Source organism: Oreochromis aureus, linkage group 1 (genome assembly GCF_013358895.1).
Source record: "Oreochromis aureus strain Israel breed Guangdong linkage group 1, ZZ_aureus, whole genome shotgun sequence".
NCBI lineage: Eukaryota > Metazoa > Chordata > Actinopteri > Cichliformes > Cichlidae > Oreochromis > Oreochromis aureus.
Window position 1 is genome coordinate 34,632,285 of NC_052942.1, and position 9,310 is coordinate 34,641,594.

The 9,310-nt window shown below is 38.3% G+C and overlaps 1 protein-coding gene across 1 annotated transcript; it reads left to right on the top strand.

Annotated features, from left to right (window-relative positions):
• Window positions 1–203: 203 nt before the first annotated feature.
• Window positions 204–9,247, top strand: ap3s2 (adaptor related protein complex 3 subunit sigma 2). Its single transcript, XM_031746584.2, has 6 exons — window positions 204–410; window positions 2,397–2,488; window positions 2,982–3,093; window positions 5,546–5,617; window positions 6,670–6,777; window positions 8,261–9,247. The coding sequence occupies exons 1-6, from the start codon at window positions 342–344 to the stop codon at window positions 8,384–8,386; spliced, it is 579 nt and encodes a 192-aa protein (XP_031602444.1). The 5' UTR covers window positions 204–341; the 3' UTR covers window positions 8,387–9,247.
• The last annotated feature ends 63 nt before the right edge of the window (window positions 9,248–9,310 follow it).

The following is a 9,310-nucleotide window of genomic DNA, read 5'->3' on the forward strand; positions in this document are numbered from 1 at the left end:
AAGGTTTAATGTGATGTGCATTCAGACCTGGTTTTGTTTTATATTTGTTTAGCTTTCAGCCATAAATCAGCAACACTACAACAAACGCACTTGCTCAGGTTTCGGGTTTATTGACGTTAATTATTTCTTGGACAGCCTGTATGGCAGACAGACCCAGAACAAAAATCTATGCGGAACCTTTTCTCATGAGCGGGTCTAGCTGACCGCTGCGGCGCAACCGGATGTAGCTGAACGAGACATCCGGTTGCAAGGAGCTCGGAAGCTAACGTCGAGTAGAGAGTCAAAATCGTAACATTTTGAGAATTTTCCACGCTGTGCTTTGATAACGTCAAAGAACAGAGATGATTAAAGCCATATTAATTTTTAACAACCACGGGAAGCCGCGGCTGATCAGATTCTATCAGTATTTTGTGAGTATTGCAGCAAATGCTGCTGAAAAATTTTTGTTTACCTTACAATCTGTATTTGATTAGCGTTTGTGACCTTTCGTGTAATGAACAGCACCACAGATATTTCAGAAATCCTGACATATTATGAGATATTTTCCTGTAGCCAAGTAAAACTATTAGCGGATCACGTGAGCAAGAAAGGGAACAAACTTGGAGCTCAGTCACTCTTCAGTTTTACTTCCTTTCTATTAAAATAGACCTCTCTCTATATACAAAAGTATCTAGGCGTTATATATTTAAGGAGTAGCTATCTGTGAAGATAAATCCTCCTAAATTATACATATGTATGTATTAGCCGGACTAGCTGTCCTGAAATCACTGACTTTGCATCATCGTTGTCTGTTTAATTACATTCAGTTATATTTGGGTGATAATCAAGAAAGAATGGAAATGACAGACTTTAGTGACCACAGTTGTTTATAGTCTTTTTGAGTATATTCAAAGTCTTATATAATGTTAAAATTTGATATTAAACATAAAAAAATAAGATTTTACCAAGAGACGTCTTTTATCATAGTTATCAAAACTCTCATTTAAAAATGGCGGCTGTGCTTCAGTGACTGCAGATTTGTCTGTAAGTAGGTTTATTGGTTTATTTCCTTTGTTTACTGTATAATAGAGATCAAGTAGACTTGCCTCTAAAACATTTGACATGGGTTTATATCATCTTATATATTTTTATTTATAAATATAAAAAGTATGACAGTGTGGAGTGTACTTTAGTCATGGGAAAGGAATTAAGATTTTATTATGCCCAGTGTATACAGGCCATTGCTTATTTATCTGGCTTCACTTACCCTAACATAATTTTAGCTCTGAGTGTGCTATCATCACAAAAAAATAATAATATTTTAAACACACGATGTAGACTAAAGGCAACAGGTGTATATGTGTGTGTGTGTGTGAGCAGTGTATAGGATGTAAGCTATACGCTTAGAGGGATCTGTCCGTATCTACAGTTTGTATTCCATTCAAGTTTTTCTTGGATGCAAAGTAGTTGCAAAGAAAGTAACCAATTAACTCTAAGTAGGCTTGCATTCAAATTTTATAGAGAGTCAGCAAGTACAAGGCTTAGGTGATTTGTCTTAGGTTCATATTCCTATTTTAAGGTTCATAATTCAATTAAAATGTATCTATATAATGACAATTTACAGCATCAGGCATCTCAAGAGACTTCATACTGTAAGGTAAAGACCCCAACATTAAGACAATTCCTATTAGTAACTGCTTGGCAACACTGGGAAGAGGGTGATCGCTTTTAACAATTAAATGACATAAAAATTGCTGACAGCTGCAGGGAACACGAGGAATAAAGTTACTCCTCGTGATCTGTTTACTTACTGATGTACCTAAGACTGATGAGAATGAACCTCAGTGAGCTATCGGGTTACTGAGGTTCACAGGCTTTTCCTGGAGTGATGACATTATTTCAGAGAAAATTGATTAGTCAGTGTGAGGTAGTTTTGTGTGTGTTTATGAGTTATTTTGAACTGCCTACTCTGGAGCAGGTTACGTGTGCAGCATAAGTTGCGGAGATGTACAAAGTGAGCCACCTTCCCATCAGTGAAACCACAGGGTTAAAACCTGAAGTTACCTGGCTAAATCCCTAATCCTTCCATGAAGTGTAGGCCTCTGCTCCACTCTTTAAACCAACTAATGGCATCTCTAAATAACCATGTGCATTTTTTTTCTCTCCATTATTTTATGTTGATAAAACTTATTGTATAGGACAGCAAATATATCATATCTGTGATGGAGCAATATTGGCTAACCGATATGTTGTTCAGGTCCTACTGTAGAGGTTTTACTTCTTAACGTTGTTAAAAATAAGTAAAACTCAAAGTAATGCATTATTGACAAATATATTTAGACTTTTTAAAATTAATTTCTATTTATTTATTTTGAAAATTTTGGAGTTAATGGAGTTTGTAACGTATTTGCTTGCAGGCGGAGGACATGCAGCAGCAGATTATTCGGGAGACTTTTCATTTGGTATCTAAAAGAGATGACAACGTCTGCAACTTCTTGGAGGGTGGAAGGTAAGTCAGGTGTTCTCTTATGCAATTCTGTTTGTATCACAGGTTACAATGAAAAAAATCCTCTATATACTCTATATTTGCATGTGTGTACTCTAAGTACAGCTATAAATGATAAGGTTGTTACTGCTTAGCTAGGCACAGCTGTCACAAAAGCTGGTTTAATAGATGTCTGTCAGAGTGTCTTGATACATGCTCACCTGGGATGTCTGTCAGAGGCAGAGAGGCACACTTGTTGTTTGACTAGTTATGTGCTCTCACATTTTAATTCGACAAATACTGTTGTAAATCCTGAGCCATGTTTGAGCATTCTGACATTACTTTACAGCAGCTGTGGATGCAGTAGTCTAGCTTTAACCACTAGATGGAGACAGATATTCAAAAGTCTCCACCACATCTTTCAAGTGAATTAACAGCAAACAAGTTTGGTCTATTTCAGCATGAAGCTACTCTGTAATTGCCTTTTGAAGTTGTTCTTTTTTTAATCTGCTTTCAGTCTCATTGGTGGCTCCGACTACAAGCTGATTTACCGACACTACGCCACTCTCTACTTTGTTTTTTGTGTCGACTCATCGGAGAGCGAGCTCGGCATACTGGACCTGATCCAGGTCAGCTGCTCTTTTGTTGAATGGCTCTTTGGAAATATTTGACATGGAGTCACACAACCACTACACCAAGCTTGTAAAGCAGACACTTCACCCTGGAGCAAAAAGTACAATTGCAGGGTGTCTAATGGTCCTTAAATGCACAAATATCCATTAAAGGCCTTAGGAGCATTAACTCTCACAAAGTTGTGAAATTACTGTGGTACAGTAGCATGACTAACATAAATAACAACTTAGGTCAATAAAATAAACGCAGTGTAACAAAACAGCTTGGAAAGGTAAAAATTACACAAATAACAGATCTCACTTTAATAGAAAATTAAACAAACAAACAAAAAAGAAAAGCCAAGAGCACACTGATTTAAAATCTGAATGTGTTCCTATTGCGTCCATTGTCACTGGTCTGTCAAATTAAGCACCTTGGTATACAGTCTGCTTCTACAAACATTTGTGAAAAAATGATGTTACCGTGACAGGATGGCAACTGTGCGACAACTCCAGCCATGAAATTTTCTTGTTGCTAAATATTCCACAGTCAACTGTTAGCTGTGTTATAACAAAGTAGAAGTGCTTGGGAATAATAAACTCCATGAAGCCATGACATGTTAGACCACACAAAATCATGTATCAGGGTCAGTGGATGTTGAGGCACAGAGAGCGCAGAAGTTGCCAACTTTCTGCAGAGTCTGTCGCTGCAGACCTCCAGACTTCATGTGGCCTTCAGATTAAACAAAGAACAGTGCACAGAGAGCTTCACGGAATGGGTTTCTGTGTCTGAGCAGCTGCATCTATGCCTTACATCACCAAGTGCAATGCAAAGCATTGGATGGAGTGGTGTAAAGGATGCCACCACTGGACTAGAGCAGTAGAGGCGTGTTGTCTTTTGTGACAAATCATGCTTCTCTGTCTGGCAATCTGATAGATGAGTCTGGGTTTGGCGGTTTCCAGGAGAATGGTCCTTGTCTGACTGCACTGTGCCAAGTGTAAAGGTAGACACACGGGTGGGGAAGGGGGATGTTTATTGTGCTGGGTTGTTTATCAGGAGTTGGGCTTGGCCTCTGAGTTCCAGTGAAACAAACTGTTAATGCTTTGGCATACCAAGATGTTTTGGACAATTCCATGCTCCTAACTTTGTGGGAACCGTTTGGGGATTGCCACTTCCTGTTCCAACATGACCGCAGACCACTGCACAAAGAAGGGTCTATAAAGACATGGATGAGCGAGACTGGTGTGGAAGAACTTGACTGGTCTTCGCAGAGTCCTGTCCTTAACTTAATAGAACATGTCCGAGATTAGAGTGGAGACTGTGAGCCAGACCTTCTTGTCCAACATCAGTGTCCTCACAAATGCACAAGTGGAAAAATAGTCAAAAATTCCCATAAACACACTCTTAACCTTGTGGAAAGCCTCCCAGAAGAGTTGAAGCTGTTGTAGCTGCAAAGAATTGGTTGACATCATATTAAACCCTATGGATTAAGAATGTGAAGGCAGAAGTGAATACGTTTGGCAACATGGTGTATGTAACAACAAGGAGCCTAACGAGTAAAATCTTACAAATAAATCCCTGTATTTTCTGTTATTATACTTCTGTCAGTAGAGCTGAAACAGATGTGAGAGGTGAGAGGCACAGTTATTTGGATGACCCCAGCTAATGGACGAATCCAAACACTGTGTTGATCCAAACTGAATTCAAACAGAAATGATTCAAGGAAATTCTTTCAGCATCTATTGCAAGCATGGATGCATTCCAGCAGCTAACAGCTGAATATCCAGGCCAGAGAAACATGTTTTTGCAGTGAGGTGTCTAGGATTATGCCACTTTTAAATCAGAACTAGTGTATTCACATTTCATCTTATCACTCAGATTACTGTCCCTGTCCAGCCAAAAAGTGTTGAAGTTTGGGAATGTGTCTGTGAAAACACATTGTACAACACTCATTGTTCTCGGTGTTCCCAGTATTCTAAGATGATGCTGCTTTAACAGTAAATGGCGTAATATAATTGAGTTACTTTGTGTACTTCCAAGATTAATGAACAAATTTGGACAATGTTCATAAACTGAGCCATTTTTTTTTTAAATTTCCTTTTACTGTATTTTAAACTGACATTAGTGTGTCTCCTTGGAAACAAGTACTTTTTCACTTGTTTATGTCTTAAATTTCATTTGGTGGTTGTGTTAAAGAAGTAACTTGTTAAAGAGAAAGCCTGTTATCTCAGATACAGGCTGTACAGACCTCTCAACAACATTACTATGCAAAGTGCTGATGCACTTACTTTTATCAGGGCTGATATCTGGCTTTACATCTTTATTGTCCCTTTGGGGAAATTTGGAAGTTGTTCTACCTTTGGCTTGTGTCCATCTTAACTATATGTACTTAATCAGCACTCAGACAGTAATACAAATGTGTTATTGAAAATATTTCCCCTTTTGACCCCATTGTTCTCTTCACTGCAGGTGTTTGTGGAAACGTTGGATAAATGCTTCGAAAATGTCTGCGAACTAGACCTCATATTCCACATGGATAAGGTAAGTGGGGAATAGGGATGCATTTCTGTAGAGCTGCAAGTATTAGTGGAATAATTGCTCAAAACTAAACGTGTCAGTAAATGTTTTCAGCTTTCCAAATCTGCGAATGTGGTTTCTGGCGGTTTTTGGCAAAAAGAGCCGTCTCAATTTTCAAGAATTTTAAAGACAATGATATAAAAGGTTAAAAAGCATTGGTCAGGCACAGCTTAGTGGGTCTGTCTTGAATTAACAGCACAGACTAGGCTTCCATTGGAGCAACATACACTGGTGTCTTGATGTTGACGTTAAAACTGCAGCAGAATAATTGTGTAGGAGGTGTATTCATGGACAGCTTTTTTCTTTTTACCCATTCAATGAAAAGGTTGAGATAAAAGGGAACTTTGTATTTATGACTGCGCTGTAGACCGGACCCTCAGGTAATGTGCAGTCTATTAGTCGTAGCTGTGCAGCCAGATGCTTTTTTGGAACGGCTTCTTTACTTAACCTTTTCACCTCAGAAATGAATGATTGTCTTTCATATAATATATATCACAGTACATAATAAAGATTTTTTAAACTGTGTGCAGGGCTTCTTTAGAATTGAAGATGTATATGCTTCAGGCTACGTGTAGATCTGTTTTTCTCTTCCCCTGAGCCTAGCTAGACGTGTTGCTGGAAACTAATCAGACACATCCCCGGCCATCTTGATTGAATTTTCCCAGCAGGAAATGGATGTCATGTGGTGTTGTGAGGTTTGGCCTGAGGAATTTTCCCAAAGCGGAACCTGGAAGTATTTCTTCTTGAACAAAAAACATGCTCTCGTACAGCTCTGGAGGATGGACGCAACTAACCTTCATGGCATTGTAAAAATGTCATTGATACTTACAGTCAGGGGTTTAAAAGAGGCCGACAGATTTGCAGTAGAAGACAGTTTTATGCTGCTTGAAGCATTTTGTGCCCACAGGAATTCAAACATCTGAATGTTGTGATGGAAAGCTGCTTTGCTTTCCAACTAAACTGTATACGTTTCGGCATTGCTCAATTTTAATTGCTGTGCTTTGCTCTTTCTGCAGGTCCATTACATTTTGCAGGAGGTGGTGATGGGAGGGATGGTACTGGAGACTAACATGAATGAGATTGTAGCTCAGGTGGAGGTGCAGAACCGCATGGAGAAGTCAGAGGTCAGACCCTTTCTGTTAAAGGACCACACTTGAGGGTTATTGTATGTTTTAGTTTGCAAACTGAAACTCGTGAACCCCTAAAATTAATCCTTCATAATAACCTTGGTAATTGAACTTTAAGTAATAATGATTTACTGTTAGCATGCAATGAAATACAAGTAATTGATTTGCAAACCTTCTATAAACATTAATTGATGGTTCTTGTAAAGTTACACTTGCTGATTATGAAACTTTGTAGATGTTTAATGTAAACATGATTTAAATGGTTGTTTTAGAACCAAAACTGATGTTTATAATACTGGAATTTGTAAGTAGGCAAGTAGCGGTGTTGCGTTGTTGTGAGAGTTGGCGTACTGTTTTGGTCACCATTCAGAAATTGTGCTTTAGTTACAATATCTCTTGTCACAATACGTTGGAAAATGATGCAACAAGGGCGTCTAAATGTGTGTTTTTATTTAACTCATTTTTAGAATAAGAGCACTGTGAGCACTCACTTGACGTATAAAGACTATTTGCACATATGATGACTGAGTGTCCACTCATAATACTAAGAAGTTAGTCTTACTGTAATATTCGAAACCTCTTTTCCTGCAAACTCGTCCTACATGATCAGGAGTTGCACAACCAAAATTAGCACATGGGTATATCTTAAGCCCCTGAAGTATCTATATTAGATATTTTGATCTTATTTTGTTGCATCCACTTTTGGGTTAAAATGATCCATTTGTAGTGTTTTTGCACCTGTAACACCTTATAAATAATTTTACTTTCACAACAATAACAATAATCAAATTTATATTAAAAAAAAGCTGAATGTTGCCTGATGTATTATGACATCATCGCATTGCTAACAGCCCACTACCAGCTGGCTAAAATCCTACACCAGATGGCACGGGTATGTACAAGTAGACAGAAATATAACTCCTTTACAAGGTGAGATTACATCTGCTTTAAGATTAGCTTTTCAGATTAAGATGACCTTACTTTAAAAATGCTTCATGTAAAAGTGCACCACAAATAAAACTACTGTAAACGAAAGGAGGTTTTACATTGCACACTTGCAGCAATTTGTATTTACTTGGGTGTTGAACATATCGTCTCACCGAGCCAAAACAAGACCGTAGCAGTTCAGTTTCATTACAGAATCTGTGATATTTACCACTGAATTAGAATAGTAAAAGAAAGAATAGAATAGCCCTTTATTGTCATTGTACATGTACATAAAATTATGGGAATCAAAGCATGAACACAGTGTCAGTCTGAGTGAATGAGGTTAATGAGGTTCTCATTCAGTCACATGATCCTTTCATAGTAAAGTGTATATACACAACATGTGTAACTTAACACTGTTGCAGTTTTACTACAGGATTTCCCCCCGCACATGCTTCGACTTGTGCCATTACAGCAGTATTAAAGATGAAACGTGATGATTCCACACATGAAGGCTTTAAAGGTGTTGTCTGTGCCGTCTTTCTCTGGGCAGGGAGGTCTGTCAGCGGCTCCAGCTCGTGCTGTCTCTGCCGTGAAGAACATGAACCTGCCCGAGATTCCCCGCAACATCAACATTGGAGACATCAATATCAAAGTGCCGAGCCTCTCCCCATTCTGAACAGCTTTCCCGCTGAGCTCTGCAGGGCTGGTGCACTACTGATATACCCTTCTCCACCCAGCTCTCTGGTCAAAACTGAGAACACTGTTTTGTTTATTTTTTTAATAAATGTACCATAAAATCACATCAGTTTACTTTCACCTTCATTCCCGTATGTATGGGAGGTAAACTGTAAGTGATATTTGATGTCTGTTGTATCAATGTTACAGATTATTTGAAGGATTTGCACAACGATGTAAAGTTTGATTCTAGAAAGCATTAAGCGTGCTATTATTATATATGTACAATTGTTTGTGGGGGGTTTGAGGCCACCTGATTTCCTTCCTTTTCTAAAGGATAAATGAATGATGTCTTAGCCGAGTGTGTATTTTTCTACACAGCTCTCCCAAATCTCTGTTTTCAAAGCATTCCCTCCTTTCTGGATTGAGTTTTTGGACTACATTCAGTTCACTGAAATATGATCTTAGGCTTCTGTTTCTGGCGAACACTTATTTGGTTCTTGCCACAGTTTTCATTTTCCATCTCCTTTATATATTTTTCCCCTGATGTCTTTGCGACTTGTGACTAATGGTGTTGTTCTCCAGGGTGCAGAACATGCAAATGATGTTTGGTTATGCCCAAATTTTTAATGTGCTACTGCAAGATCTTGCCAACATCTGTTAGGAGAGACAGCAGAGTGCAATGACTATAACCATTTTTGGATCATTGAAATGTTTGTATATTTGTGTCTCTTTGGCTGTATTTAGTCGTCAGGTATGATCAAATTAAGACTTTTATCATGAAATCCTTTTAGGGAAGGAAATGTGTCCTGCTGTCAAAGACATTTCTTGCCAAGGTAAATTAAATGAATGAAAATCGAAATCCCTGTGGCTGTGCTTTATTCGGTTTGCACATAACAGACCTTGAGATTTTCTTGCATATGAG

What these genes read in the sequence shown, in the direction of transcription:
- ap3s2 (XM_031746584.2), top strand. Translation starts at nt 342, where the DNA reads ATGATTAAAGCCATATTAATTTTTAACAACCACGGGAAGCCGCGGCTG. An exon ending in GCATACTGGACCTGATCCAG is followed by an intron (nt 3,094 to 5,545) that starts GTCAGCTGCTCT and finishes TCTTCACTGCAG; the next exon opens with GTGTTTGTGGAAACGTTGGA. An exon ending in TCATATTCCACATGGATAAG is followed by an intron (nt 5,618 to 6,669) that starts GTAAGTGGGGAA and finishes CTCTTTCTGCAG; the next exon opens with GTCCATTACATTTTGCAGGA.